This window comes from Cnephaeus nilssonii, assembly GCF_951640355.1.
Source record: "Cnephaeus nilssonii genome assembly, chromosome: 22".
NCBI lineage: Eukaryota > Metazoa > Chordata > Mammalia > Chiroptera > Vespertilionidae > Cnephaeus > Cnephaeus nilssonii.
In genome coordinates, this window is record NC_137093.1 from 2680890 (window position 1) to 2696119 (window position 15230).

Sequence of the window (15230 nt, forward strand, 5' to 3'; positions counted from 1 at the left end):
CGGCTGAGATCTGCAGGTACCACACTGTGCTTTCACATCTCTGGACCTTTGCTTACGCCGAAATCCCCATCCCCAAACCTCCAGTGTCACTTTTTCCCACAAATTATCTGACCATGTCTCTACAAAATCACTTTTTGTACAGATGGTGTACCCGTACCGTCCCCGAAGGTGAAATTGTGTTGCTAAGCTTTGTATTTTGAGAACTTGACTACAGTGAGTGTGCAATAAATGTTTAACTCAAAAAACAAAATTCTGGAAAGACACACAAGAAACTAATAAAAGATGAGTACCAGGGTTCGAATGGGATTTTCTAATGTATACCTTCTTTGTTTTATTCAGACTTCTTTTTGTAAACAAATTGAAATTTAAATCAAACTTTTAACACAACCAAAGCAATTCATAATGTCCTAGGTGTATTCTCTAATTGTGGAGTAAAGCTTACACCTGCCCTCAAATGATTTCATGCACTGGGCCTCTATATATATTGAATATTTTAGTAGATCAGTTTGGGGGGGGGGGGACTAAACATTTCTAATGTTAACATTCATATTTTTGAAGGAATCAGAAATACATTATATTTTAAGGAAATACAATATGGTATGTTATTCCTTTCATGGATTAACTTAGTTCCTAATTCTCAGTTACCTGAAAAACTTAAAAGTAGATGAAATGACTGATGTTAATATTTAATGACCTATATAGTTTTTTTGAGAGAAATAAAGCAATCTTTATTCAATAAGATTTTATATAGTATAAAAAATAGACAAATCAACCAATGAACTCATATGTGTATATGCACAGCCCACGGACACAGACCTATGTATGTTTTAAAAGTTATCTGGCCAATTCTGAACTCCAAAGTGGTAAGTCTAAGCTAAAGAACACACTCTTCTCCAGAGAAGCCTGGGGAGAAAAGGTAACCTTGCTTGTAACATCCCGTGCAGGTCACAGCGTTTCAGGGCGCGTGGGCTGGAGGGCGGGGGTGGGCCTAGGGGCGTGGGCAGGAGTGCGGGGAAGAGGGGTTGCAGGGGGGGGTGGGCTAGGGGGCGGGCTGGAGTGAGGGGGGAGGGGGGTCGCGGGGGGGCGGCTAGGGGTGCAAGCAGGAATGCGGGGGGCGTGGGGGCTAGTTCAGCAGCACACAGTGGCTCCTCTGGGGCCTCAGTTCTTGGCACAAGGTTAATTCGCAGCATTTACCAGGACATCCTACCTAATAATAGACAAATATGCAAACTGACCGTACCTTCGCTTTGGCCAGGAGGCGCGGGGGGGGCGGGACTCGGGGTGGCCGGGGTAGCTGATTGGGCCGGTGGGACGCTGAGCTGCGTCGCCAGCAGCGGCACGAGCGCAGCGTCTGCGCCATGTCCATGCTGCGGCACAGAAGGGGCCTCTGGGGCAGCGAGCTGACGTCCTGCCGCGCGGACCATCAAAAGCGGGGGAGCTGAGTGCCTGTCTGCTCAGGCAGCAGGCACTCAGCTCCCCCGCAATCAAAAGCAAAAGTGTGGGAGCTGGGTGCCTGTCCACTCAGGCAGCAGGCCTTTCAGAAGCCTCTGCCATGCCGGAGGCTTCTGAAAGGCCTGGTGCACCAGCGATCGAAAGCGAAAGCGTGGGAGCTGGGTGCCTGTCCGCTCAGGCACCAGACCTTTCAGAAGCCTCCGCTGCTCCAGAGGCTTCTGAAAGGCCTGGTGCACCAGCGGACAGGCACCCAGCTCCCCACGGTCAAAAACAAAAGCGTGGGAGCTGGATGTTTTTCCGCTCAGGCACCAGGCCTTTCAGAAGCCTCCGGCGCCTGGTGCACCAGCGGACAGGCACCCAGCTCCCTGTGATCGAAAGCGAAAGTGTGTAGGGCACCCTACACGTGCATGATTCAATCATGCACTGGGCCTCTAGTTATTGATAAGCAGGTAGCATTCAAGTGTCCAGAACTCGAATCCTTATAGAAAATTATTTTTCAAAGGGAAAAAGTGGCCCGAATTTCTACATCAAGACGAGACTTTCCTTCTGGCTCCATCCACGCAGGGGATGCGGCCGCCTGAGCGGGGCTCGGGGCGCCTCTGAAGCCAGCGTTTCTAGGTGCTCCCTCCACGTTTTGCTTCTAACTTTAGCAAAATCCCGATTAAGTGTGTGAAGATGGCGAAAGTGTTCCCAGCGAGGTCCATTTTTCATAAATACACAGGCATCCATCGTGACCACACAATCCAGAAAAAATCACAACACAAAGAGAACGTGGACTTGGATTTTTAATTTTTTTAAAGATTAACTCTCTCTATATATATTAATAAAAAGTGCAAAGGACATGTTTAAATTATATTCTGAAATAAAATATATATTTCCATCAACTGCAGGAGCCAAGCCCCCTCCGCCGACCACGTGCCCGAGGACAGCACTCGGGCGCCGTCACCGGGTCTGGTGCCTGGAGAGCAGTTCGTCTGTAAGTTCCATCCAACACGGAGCAGGGAAACCAGACACACACACATGCCCGCAGAGAGCGGCCTGGCACCCCGCCGGTGGTGCAGCTCACAACCCAGACAACACGTGACCGCAACCCCGCTGACATGGCTGAAATGTTGGGCTAGAACTGAACTTTCCCTTTGTTATGTAAACAAAATTTTTAAACACAGCATAGTAACATTAGGCCCTATTACACACAGCTCCCATTTTGGGTTTTCATCAAAAGGTTCAAAAGAAACGAAGAGGTTATATAATGCCTGCTGCTTTCTTATGTATGTATGGCAATAGGTTGCAGAAACAACAGAAACTTCTAAAATGACACACGACTCTGAACTTATTTTCTTTAAAACACTCTGGGATATTTCAAATAAAAAAATTGATTTCTATGTGGCTTCAGCAGCTACATGCTCACATCAAAAGAACCCCTTGGTTTTGGTTTAGATTTCTTTTATTAGTCCTTTCCTTTTCCATAACTGAAAAGAATGTCTATTTTTGAAAAGATAGGCAGCAACCAAGCTGTAATACTGGCTATGATGGCATTCTGATCACAGATATGCTCTCACTGAACCTGGAGGAAGTCAGGATCAAAACAGAGAAAGCAGCCATCAACTATGCATCACTTGTGGGCTCAAAGGCCCAGGTGTCTTCCCTCCTTGGCCTGTTATAAAAATAATTTTGGTTACGAGTGTCTACGCAGCACCAATTTTATTTCAGAAGAAGCATTACTCAGCCACGCAAACAAGTCTACAAGTACACATGCTCAAATCCCTTTTCTCACTGCTCTAACTCTAAAAGACCGGTAATTTTATTAATTTTGTCTCAATCAAAAATTATTCAGCAAGTTTTAAAACCATCAGTTTCAATGCCCTACAATACCCACACCCACAGAGAGGAGCAGTCTCCTGCCACGTGCGTGTGTAATAGAAGTGCACCTGCCCGCGGGCAGGCCTCTAACAGTACAAAAGCATCTCATAGAACTCTGTCATATATAAAATATCTCATCAATTGTGACCCTCCCGCTTATGATTAAAGCAAACCTAAGTGTTCCCTCTGCCTTCTGTGGGGGTCAGGGGCCACACAACCTCAAAAAATAAGGGTGCATCTATCTCCTTGGCTGACAAAAGCAAAGGCTCAGCTAACCTGTTCCTCTCTCAAATGCGCCTGCACTCATGCACACACACAGCCTCCACAGTTTTAACCTTCAGACACGAGGGCCACACTCTGCCCACTTCCAAAAATATGCCAGGAAATTGTGATTGCAAAATAATGACTCTGATCTATGTGCAGCGCGGCCCCACAGCCCCCCTTCTGCCTGGAAGGACCGAGTCCGGAGGGAGACGAGGCCTCGTCCCCTCACTCCCTTTGGTTCCCACCTTCACTGTTTCGGTGAATGTAGATCGGACTCGAGAGGCCTGGGTCAAGGGCTTTACAAACACTGAACCTGAAGTGCATAAGAGAATAAATACCTGCTATTACGGCATAGGAAAGTTTTAAAAGTAACAGTAATAAACACAACACCATATACATGAAGAATTTACAAGCCACCTAAGAAATTTCCGAAGAAATTCACAGGAGTGGTGGAATCAATTAAAAGGTCAAAAACCATCCTAAAGATTACATTCTCTGAAAAATCCTGCCTGTGCACGCCTCCTGCCCGCCTATGCTAAGTCTCTGTACACATGGTGGACCACGAAAAACACATTTTAAAGAAAGAGCCTGTACTGACTGACAAAGGAATGGAATAAATCAAGACGTCAGAGCAGGGAAGGAACTAGATTTCAAAGAAAAGTGCTTTAAATATGCTTCTGCAAAAAATCTGACCTGGAGGCGGTTTTGAATTTGGACACTTGTACTTTACTCATAAATCAGAGCGGCGCTGCGGGGCGACCAGGTGAAACGGAAACAAGGAGGCCCCGCCCATCATGGCACCACCACGTCCCAGGCGAGAGCTGGACCCACAGCGCCTCGTTCACCACAGAGTGCAGGGCGGGCCCTGCCCAGGACCCCCGTCTCCTGACTTCTCCAGACACCCTCGGGGGAGGCCCTGCCCAAGCCGCCCTCGCCCTCCTGGCTCTGACGCAGCAGGCGGCCGGTGCGCACAGTAAGACGGGGTTCCTCAGTCGTCCTTTCGGGAGGGAGGGCACACGGGCTGGAGATGGAGTCAATTCTGCCGGCAGAGCTAAAGAAATCTTGGTAAAAAATACATCAAACAGCCCCCACCCATTCCAGGGGTGGGGGGATACACCTCCACCCCCTACACAAAGCAAAGCCAAACCAAAGCAAACCCATCTTCTCCCTCCTAAAGAAAACCCGGGAAACGGTGCCTGCGGAGGTCCGGGGGTGCAGTGCGCTCTGAGAGGTCACTTGGCTTTGGACTCTACGTAGATCTTATCCCCATCCCTGATGCCGAAGGAGTGCAAGGCCCGCGAGCTGTACTTCATCTCCTCGGGGCCGAAGGGCGCCTCGTGGTCGAAGTGGTAGAGCAGCATGCTGCTCGGGGGCAGCTGCACGAGGCTCTTTAACTGTCTCTTCAGTTCTGCGACGGTCTGGTCCAGACGGATGCTCATTTCTTCCACCTGGTCGTTAAAGTGGACTTCCACCTTTGCACTGCTCTGGGGTCTGAGATCCACTTCTGCCAAAGGCTCCAACTTCCCGTATTTTGTGATCAGTTCGTGATACCTGGAAGGATAAGCAGGCAGTGTGAGCTGCAGCCACTAGCAACTGGAGTCCAAGCTACTTCCCCAACTCCCGGTAAATCACAGCTCTCCTCCGCATCAACCTCCCAGCCCCATGCTCTGTCTCAGTATCGGACGACCTCTGCGGGACCTGTGACTGGAAACGCTGCCCTTTGAGGCTCACAGTGAAACCACGTGCTGTGGACAGCCTGCCCTGAAGATGGTGCCGTGCCTGCTGGCCCTTCTGCGTAAGAGGCTCAGCGAGGAGAACAGAGCCTAGAGCGGACACTACGAAGACCACAGAGCGGAGTCCAGTTTGTCACAAAGGAGGCGGGTCTAAGCTGCTCCTTAGAACAGGTGGGAAGAGGGAAGTGGGCCGGCAGTTCCTGAACCCGGAGAAGTCATAGCTTACAAACACCCAGGGTGTGTGAGCCTGTTTGAATGATCCAGCCTAATCTCATTGGAATTTGTGGAAGAGTCAAGAATGAATTCTTGTAAAAAAGTGGTAAATGGGGGATACAAGTTCCTCGATCAAGGCAGTAATAAAGAGTAAACAATACCAAGAGGAAAGTGAATATAGAGGTGAGTCTAGGGCCCCCAAGATGGTTTCCCACGTGGGAAATATTGTTTCCACTACCAGCCTTGGAGGATCTGATTTTATTGAGGAAGCTGAGCAGTTTCCTAAAATCCAGAGAGGGAAAATGCTGAAAAGATCCGATATTAGTTTTATTATAACCAAGACTATAACGAGGTTAACTTGTGATCAGAATACAATGGTCACATAAGATTATTCCCCCCTCTCCCCCTCTACTTTTGGTTTTAATTCAGTTAAATCGGTGCTAAATTAAGGTTGGCAGGAACATAGAAGAACAGTGGGATGTCTGTGGTCAGAGATGGAGGGAGCAATTCCACCACAGGAGGGACAGGGTAAGGCCAAGGGGCACTGGCCTTGGAGTGGGAGACTCCTTACGATTAGCCATGTGGCTCTCTTACGATTAGCTGTGTGACTTGGGTACTCGCTCAATCCTTTGGATTTCAGATTTCTCATTAGTAAAATTGGGATAATAAATCTGCCCTTCCTACAAGACAGTCTTAAAATTATATAAAACTAGAGGCCCAGCGCACGATTAAATCCTGTGCGTGTAGGGTCACCTAGGCCTAGCCTGCCAACAGGGCCATGTCTGCCGCTCTGCGACGCCCCGCCTCGCCCGCTGCGAGAGCTGCTGCTCGTTTGGTCGTGACGCTGTTACGGCATCACGACCACAGGCCTTTTAGGATATAGGTAACAGGGGAGTAACACTTTGTAAATTAACTTCGTAACATAAAAAAATATGAACGTTACATTCCTACTGTTCTGGAATTTACATTATTAAAACACACACACGCCTTAGAAAATATATAATTAAAGTATATTTAGATAGAACTTCTTGGAAAAGGTAGGGCTATAAGAAGCAAATTACAGAATCTTCTCCTCCCAGGACTTGAGCCCAAAGTAGTACTTTTGAAAAGGGTAAAGAAATCACCAGCAGCAATTAACAGAAGAGATGTCAACCAAAATTGTTGTCATCATCAATTCAATGGCAACAGGAGTCCCCGTATTTGGTGTGGCAAAGGGGGAGAATTTATTCAGTGAAAACAGCTCACTTTAGCACAGCGTGGCTGAGACCGCTCAGGTATGAATGGCTCAAAGTGGCTCAGGGGCTACAGCTCCCGTCAGGGGAAGGCAGTCACGATGGAAACTGAACGTGCACTCCATTGAGACAAAGGGGAAGCTGGCTTATGGAGAGAAGAGTGTCTGCACCCAGTCCCTGATTGGTCCAATAGGACTCCAAATCTACATCAGTCCAAATAGCACTGTCCTGATTGGTCAGAATGGAATGCTCTCATTGGTCAGTGAGGAGCAAATGATATACAGCTGCACAGCTCCAATTAGACAAGGAAAGTCTCAGTCCTATTGGTCGAATTTCAATCCTAGGAGCTCTCTTATAAGGGTCAACGGAGACAGCAGGAGCCCAGTGCAGGAGGCGTGGCCGCCCGTCTATGGCTTTCCCCTGAAATGCAGAGTGCACGAGACCTCTGTAAATAATGGCTGCTAGACTCAGGAAAAACTCCTATTTGGCAGGTATATTCTTTCTTGGGTCAACAGAGGGAATAACCTTATTGCCATAATCTTTAAAAAGGAAAGAAAGATCTGCATTAGTGGTAAGCTGTGGATGCATAATCTGGATGAGCTGTCTCATTTTTCTGTTCCAACCGCTTCCTGAAATACCTTCCTGAACTGCAAAGATTGGAACTGAAAACTACATTTCCCACACTCTTGGCAGGTGAACTTTAGCTTCTATGAAGCACATTCAATACTCCTGGGGTGAGAAATAATGAATCTAGCAGGCACAATCTGGGTAGAGGCTTCCTAATGACCAGATTGTAGTTCAAGCAGTGTGTTTCTGGCCGCAGCTCGCTGATCTCCAGATCCCAGCTAAGGTGGTGTGACCCAGCACCCGGACATCACTTCCTGAGTCTCTCCTCACAGGGCTCCTGCAGAGGGAGCACTGCCCTTGGTCAGCTGGTTCCGTGTAGCATTCTAGAGACAGACCAGTTCTAGGGAGACAGACCTTCCAAAGATGTTGTCAGCACCTTATTTTCTGTATTCAATTCCTTCTTCTTAAAATAGCTGCTGTGAGGTGATGTAGGGGAATGGCAGCATGCAAGATTCCCTTGGTCTCTCCCCTTGAATTTTTAACAATTTCAACAGCTATAACTCAACAAAATGATTCCCTGCTCAATGCACAAGTCACCGGAGAGATCCACGCACTGAAACATCTAAAGGTGGAACAAACTGGGGAGGTGAGAAGAGAAGAAATCCAGTTGTGGCTGGCACTCCACTCAGCTGGGAGGAGCAGAGAGATTCCATGGACGCTCCTGCAGCAATGAGCAGTACGAGCTGCAGCTGAGCCCCGAGACCCAGGCAAGGGCACAGCATGGGGGACATCTGTGGCTGTTGGGTGACCAGCATTCTCCACGGAGAAACAAGCCATTATCTGCAAACCCAAGAACAGGTACTACAGAATCACTCTATCCCTGAGCAAAGGGTGCACAGTCCCAGGGCTGGGTGCAGGGGGGACCCTGTGAAGGTCTCAGGTCATCATTACCAGGAGGGCAAAACAACGAAGAAGCTGGCCAGTTCCCCAAGCCCACCCCACCCCACACATGATGGCTACACAGATGGGAGCCTCTCTCTGGCTGTGGAGGACAACACTGGGATTTCACAGAGCTAAGAAAACTTGTGCTATTCAGTGCCCCCTACTGGAAAAGAATAGAAAGACTTCTTCATATTAATCTGTTAGAGAAGTGCCACTTACACATTGATGTCAAGACAGAGAAAGAACCCATCAAATGCCATGAATAAACCAAGGGATCAAGGCAACTTAGAAAGAAACTGAAAAATCTCCAGAAAGCAAAATTAAAGACATGGAAATCGTGATATAAATGACAAGGAATTCAAGATTGCACTTCTGAAAATACTCAATGAGATGTGAGAAAATACAGGCAATTTAGTGAGCTCAGAAAACAAATCAACAAACAAAATGAGTACTTTACCAAAGAGATTGAAAAAAGAACCAAACAAATTCTGAAGATGAAGAACTCAATAAAAGAGATCAAGAATGAACTAGCAATCACAGAAAACAGAGTGGACCAGAAGGAGGAAAACATTAGTGATATCGAAGACAGAAATCTAGAAATGATGCAGAGGGAAGAGAGACTTGAGCATGAAAAAAAAAAGAAAGAAATGACTCTACGAGAATTATCTGACTCCATCAGAGAGAGCAATATAAAAATAGGCATACCAGAAAAAGAAGAGAGGAAGAAAGGAAGGAAGGAAGAGCTTATTCAAACAAATAGTTGATAAGAACTTCCCAAACCTATGGCAAGAGCTAGATCCTAGAATCCAAGAAGCAAACAGAATACCTAATTACCTCAACCCAGAGGCCTTCTTCAAGGCACACTGTATTAAAACTATCAAAAATTAAAAGAATTATCAACGTAGCCAAGGAAAAGAAGAAAGTAACCTATAAAGGGAAACCTATTAGAATATCACCAGACTTCTCAGCAGAAACTCTACAAGCCAGAGGAGAGTGGAACCAAATGATTAAACTACTGAAAGAGAGAAATTACCAGCAAAGAACAATATATCCAGCAAAGTTATCATTTAAATGTGAGTGAGAAATAAAGACTTTTCTAGACATACAGAAGCTGAGGGAATTTATCACCAGAAGAATTTCACTGCAGAAAATACTCAAGGGGGATAGTCTACCTGAAACCGAGAACGAAAGGTCACAAAATTATGATTATGAGTAGTATCACCAACAAACAGCATCAACAGGGATAATCTGTGACAATAAAAACACCAAAGGGGAGGGGATAAAGGTCTGAATTTGCAAAGGAAGGAGATTACATGCACTCAAAAGATAAAGGACTACTGTATATATGAAATTTTCTCTTTCATAAACCTAATGGTAACCACACACACACACACACACACACACACACACACACATACACACAGCTTAAAAAAAAGAAGAAACAGAGGAAAGAAGTATAGAATACTACCAAATAAAAACAGAAACACACACAAAAAGAAGTACCAGAAAACAAAATATGAATGGCTGTAGGAAATCCTCATACATCAATAATTACTTGAAATGTAAGTGGATTGAGTTCACCAATAAAGAGGCACACCATAGCAGATTGGCTCAAAAAACAAAACCTAACCATTCGCTGTCTTCGTCAGATGCATATAAGCTGCAAAGACAAAGACAGACAAAAAGTGAAAGGGTGCAAATAAATTCTCCAAGCAATTAACATCCACAGATAAGCAGATTTCAAAATAACAAAAGACAAGGATGGACATTTTATAATGAATAAGGGGACACTAACTCAAGAAAACATAATACTTCTCAATATATATACACATCATCAGGGAGCACCAAAATATATAAAGCAACTACTAACAAATAAAGAGAGAAACATAAGAACACAATCATAGTTGAGGACCTAATACTCCATTGACAGTACTAGACAGATCACTCAAACAGAATATCAACTAAGAAATATCAGTCTTAAATGACACATTGGAACAAATGGACATAACTGACATTTACAGAGCCCTTCATCCCAAAGTTTCAGATTCCGCATTCTTCTCCAGCGCACATGGGACATTCTCAAGGACAGACCCTATGTAGGGTAACAAAACTAGCATCGACAAATTCAAGAAGACTGAAGTGGTATCAAGCAGATTCTCTGACCACGATGCTTTGAAATTAGAAATCCACTGAAAAAAGGAAGTAAAGAAAGCCACAAATACGTGGAGATTAAACATACTACTAAAAAATGATTGGGTCAAAGGAGAAATAAAAGGTGAGATAAAAAGACAAATGAGAATGACAATACTGAGACTTCTGGGATATCAAAACTTCTGGGATGCAGTGAAAGCAGGTATAAGAGGGAAGTTTATATCACTACAGGCCTATCTCAAGAAACAAGAGCAAGCCCAAGTAAACAACCGAACATTACATCTTAAAGAACCAGAGGAAATTAAGTGAAATAGATCAGACACAAAAAGATGAGCACTGCATGGCCCACTATGTACAGTGTCACATTCACAGACACGCAGAAGAATGACGACGGCTGCAGTGGTTGCAGCGGCTGCAGAGGCGGCACTGGGGAGCTGATGATTAATGGACAGTTTCAGTTTTGTCCGAGGAAGATTTGCAGTACAACAATGTGAATGTACTTAACGCTTCTGAACAACACACTTAAAAATGATTAAGATGGTAAATTTTGTTATGTATATCTTATCATTTAAAAAAGTGATTAAGTTGGTAAACTTCATGTGCATTTTACTATAATTAATTTTTTTAAAAACTTAAATAATAAAAAAGAGATTTAATACCAATTTTATACAATCTTGTTTAGAAAACAGAAGAGGGGGGAACACTTACTAATTCATTTTATGAAGCCAGTATTATCCTGATACCAAAAGCACAGAAAATTGCTTTAAAAAATACTACATATCAATATCTCCCATGAGCTTAAACACAAAAATCCTAAACAAAATATTATCAAACTAAATTCAACAACATATGAAAAGAAATATACATCATGACTGAGTGGAAATTATTCTACATATGCAAGACTGATTTAACATTTGAAAATCAATCAATATGGCATCCCTGCCAACAAGTTAATGAAGAAAAATCATATTATAGTAATTGATACAAAAAATAATTAGGAAAAAACTGATATCCATTTATGATAACAATTCTCAGTATGTCAGAAAGAGGAAACTACTTCAACTTGATGAAGAGCACCTACAGAAGAAACCTATAGCTCACATTATACCTAGTGGTAAAAAACCGAATGCTTTTCCCTATGATTAGGAGCAAAACAAGGATGCCCAATCTTGCCACTCTTAAGCAATATAGTACTAGAAGTTCTAGCCACTGTAAAAAGGCACAAAAATGAAAAAAGTCATATACATTTTCAGTCATAAAATGAAATAAAGTCATATCTCTGAACCCATAATAATCTGGCCACTCAGTGTATATCTTACCTAATAGACAAACATGTAAATTGACCGTACCTCCACTACACCCCCAGCCAATCAGAGTGAATATGCAAATTAGAAGGACAAAGATGGCGGCTGCCCAGCTGCTCCAGGTGCGGAGTGGCCAGGCGAGGCAGAACACCTGCTATGAGAGGGAGGGCAGGGGGGGCGAAGGGGTCTACAGGAGTGGAGTGCTGCAGCGAAGACAAGACTGCAGACTCTGGAGTCTGCAGCGAATACAAAGATGGCAGACTCCAGCCTGAGTCTGCAGCAAAAACAAAAAGTCAGACTCTGGCCAGAGCGAAGGCCTGGGTCCCAGGTACTGGAGGAAAACCAGTGCTGGAAGTCAAGGGAAGTAAGGCCTATTGCACGAATCTCTTCATGCAACAGGTCTCTAGTCTACACTAATAAAAGAGAAAAATGCTAATTGACCATACCTTCGCTATGCTCACAGCCAATCAGGAGTGATATGCAAATTAAGCCAACAAAGATGGAGGGTAAATTTGCATATGCAGGAGGGGCAGGCTGCGCCTGACGCCGCCAGCTGGGACCAGGCCGCCATCGGGGACCAGGCAGGCCAGACAGGCAATGCCTAACGCCACCCTCTGGGTCCAGGCCGCCATCGGGGACTGGACAGGCCAGGCGGGCAGCACCTGATATCGTCTGCAGGGTCGAGCTGAAAGGTAAGCGGGCGGGGTTGGGGGGAGTGCCTGACTCTGCCCGCGGTGTCCAGGCCGCCATCGGGGACCAGGCAGGCCGGGCAGGCAGCACCTGACTCCGCCCACAGTGTCCAGGCCGCCATCCGGGACCATGCAGGCAGGGCGGGCAGCGCCTGACTCCGCCCGTGGTGTCCAGGCTGCCACTGGGGATCAGGCAGTGGGGCGGGGGCAGCGCCAGAGGCCACCCGCTGTGTCCATGCCGCCATCGGGAACCATGCAGGCAGGGCGGGCAGCGCCTGACGCAGCCCATGGTGTCCATGCTGCCATCAGGCACCAGGCAGGACGGGCGGGCAGTGCCTGACACCACCCTCGAGGTCCAGTCTACCATGGGGGACTGGGCAGGCCAGGCGGGCAGCGCCTGACATGTCTACAGGGTCGAGCTGATAGGTACATGGGCGGAGGCGGGGGGGGGGCGGCGCGGCGGGGGCGGGAGGGAGGGGAGCGCCTGACTCTGCCCGCAGGGTCCAGGCCACCATTGATAACCGGGCAGGCCTGGCGGGCAGCCCCTGACTCCGCCTGCGGGGTCCAGGCAGCCATCGGGGAACAGGCAGGCTGGGCGGGCAGCGCCTGATGCAGCCCGCCGTGTCCAGGCTGCCATTGGTAACCGGGCAGGCCTGGCGAGCAGCACCTGACGTCACCTGCGGAGTCCAGTCCACCATGGGGATCAGGCAGGCCAGGCGGGCAGAGCCTGATGTCGCCTGCTGGGTCGAGGCCTCGATAGGTAACCGGGCAAAGGGGGTCTGACTCTGCCCAGGGTGTCCAGGCAGCCATCGGGATCCTGGGTAGGCTGGGGTGGCCAGGGTCTATGGGATCATTGTCTGCCCCCGGGCTGCCTGTGGACACAGGTGGAGCAGGCCGGGGTTGAACATTTTAATGAAAATGGGGTGCCTGTGTCCAGGCCCCCTGCACCAGTCCCTGGCGAGGAGAGGGCAGTGGGCAGTTAGCAGGCACCAGGGCTTGGAAGGGACTGGGAGCACCCTGCAGGCATGCTACCAGGAAGAGGTGCTGAACCATGATGATGCAGAGAGCTGGCTGATAGAGGCGCACAAAGGTGCAGACGAGGCGGCTCTCGCTGACGCTAAGCTTGAAAAGCGCACCAACAGCCTGATGGACTAAATCGCCTTTCTGAAGAAGGTGCGTGAAGAGGAGATCGCTGAGCTGCAGGCGCAGATCCAGTACGCTCAGATCTCCATGGAGATGGACAGGTTCTCAAGTCCGACCTCTCTGCCGCGCTCAAGGACATCGGCGCCCAGTACGAGAAGCTGGCTGCCAAGGACATGCAGAATGCAGAAAAATGGTACAAGAGCCGCTTCACCATGATGACCAAGACCACTGCCAAGAACACCTACGCAGTGCGCCACCAAGGAGGAGGTGTCTGAAAGCCGCCGCCTGCTCAAGGCCAAGACCCTGGAGATCAAAGCATGCCGGGGCATGAACTAAGCTCTGGGAAAGCAGGTGCGAGAGCTGGAGGATAAGCAGAACTCCGATGTTAGTGCGATGCAGGACACAATCAACAAATTAGAAAATGAGTTGAGAACTACAGAGAGTGAAATGGCATGATATTTAAAAGAATACCAGGACCTCCTCAATGTGGCTTTGGACATTGACATTGCAGCTTACAGGAAACTCTTGGAAGGTGAGGAGACCCAGCTCAGTTTCACCAGCGTGGGAAGTATAGCCAGTGGCTACACCCAGAGTTCCCAGATCTTTGGTCATCTGCCTAAGGTGGTTTACAGACTAGCTCCTACTGGATGTCGGGTAACTGGGCAGGCCTGGCGAGCAGCACCTGACGTCACCTGTGGAGTCCAGTCCGCTCGCTCCTTCCCTTCTTAATACACCAGCCACGTCCAGGAGGAGCAGATCGAGGTGGAGGAGACCATTGAGGCTGCAAAAGCCGAGGAAGCTAAGGATGAACTCCCCTCTGAAGGAGAAGCTGAAGAGGAGGAAAAGGAGAAGGAAGAGGCTGACGAAGAGGAAGGAGAGGAAGAGGAAGAAGGTGCCAAGGAAGAATTTGAGGATGCAAAGGAGGAAGAAGAAGGAGGTGAAGGTGAAGGAGAAGATGCCCGAGAAGCTGAGGATGAGAAGAAAGATGAAGGTGCTGGGGAGAAGCAAGCAACCAAGAAAAGACTGAGCCCCCCTTTCCTTAATTATTTCAGGAATAACCCTCCTGAAACCAGATCAACCCTGTCACCAACCAAGCGGTTGAGTTCCCGATACTATATGAATTAAGAAGTCAATATATGTAACATTCTGAGGTGACTCAGGTTGGACATTAAATGTTGTGCTATGACTTTTCTCCTTATGCAGAGTATCTGTTTGCTTGCAGAGTGGCTTCCTGGCTTGCTGCCAGCCTGTGCATGGTCCACGCTTATGAGTTCAGGATCTATGACAATGTGAATAATTCAGATGTTAACAATAAAAACACATGAATACATGAATTCACAGATGTTAATGTTAAACTTCATGGAAAAAATAGTCCTTTGAGTCTTTGGTGGTTAGAAATTAAAGAACTCAAATCATGTGCAATAAACAGTAAATAAAGTTACACTGAATGACAAAAAAAAAAATACATTAGGGGCCAGGAAACATTCAAAGAACTGGGGAACCATTCCCAAATCAGGAAGGGAAGTCACAGGGTGTATATTATTGCTATGAATACAGTATTTCCTACTACTTACAACATATACAATGTAATGTATTAGATGCCTTCATATCGCATGAAGTATGTATTCTCATAGAGTAATACTGGTACATATGTTATAGTTATGGCAGTATGTCATATTC

The 15230-nt window shown here is 46.9% G+C and overlaps 1 protein-coding gene and 1 pseudogene across 4 annotated transcripts in view; one reads left to right on the plus strand and one right to left on the minus strand.

Moving 5' to 3' along the window:
• Positions 1-2220: 2220 nt before the first annotated feature.
• The window catches only part of TBCEL (tubulin folding cofactor E like), a 70549-nt gene continuing 57539 nt past the window's right edge, over positions 2221-15230 (minus strand). For all 3 annotated transcript variants that reach the window (XM_079762839.1, XM_079762840.1, XM_079762841.1), the window contains one exon: positions 2221-5127. In XM_079762839.1, coding sequence (XP_079618965.1) covers positions 4809-5127 — 319 coding nt within the window. In that variant the 3' untranslated portion in view covers positions 2221-4808. The remainder of the gene's footprint in view (positions 5128-15230) is intronic.
• Positions 10292-14677, plus strand: LOC307094332 (neurofilament light polypeptide-like; annotated as a pseudogene). Its single transcript has one exon. The product of its transcript is annotated as a neurofilament light polypeptide-like (transcript).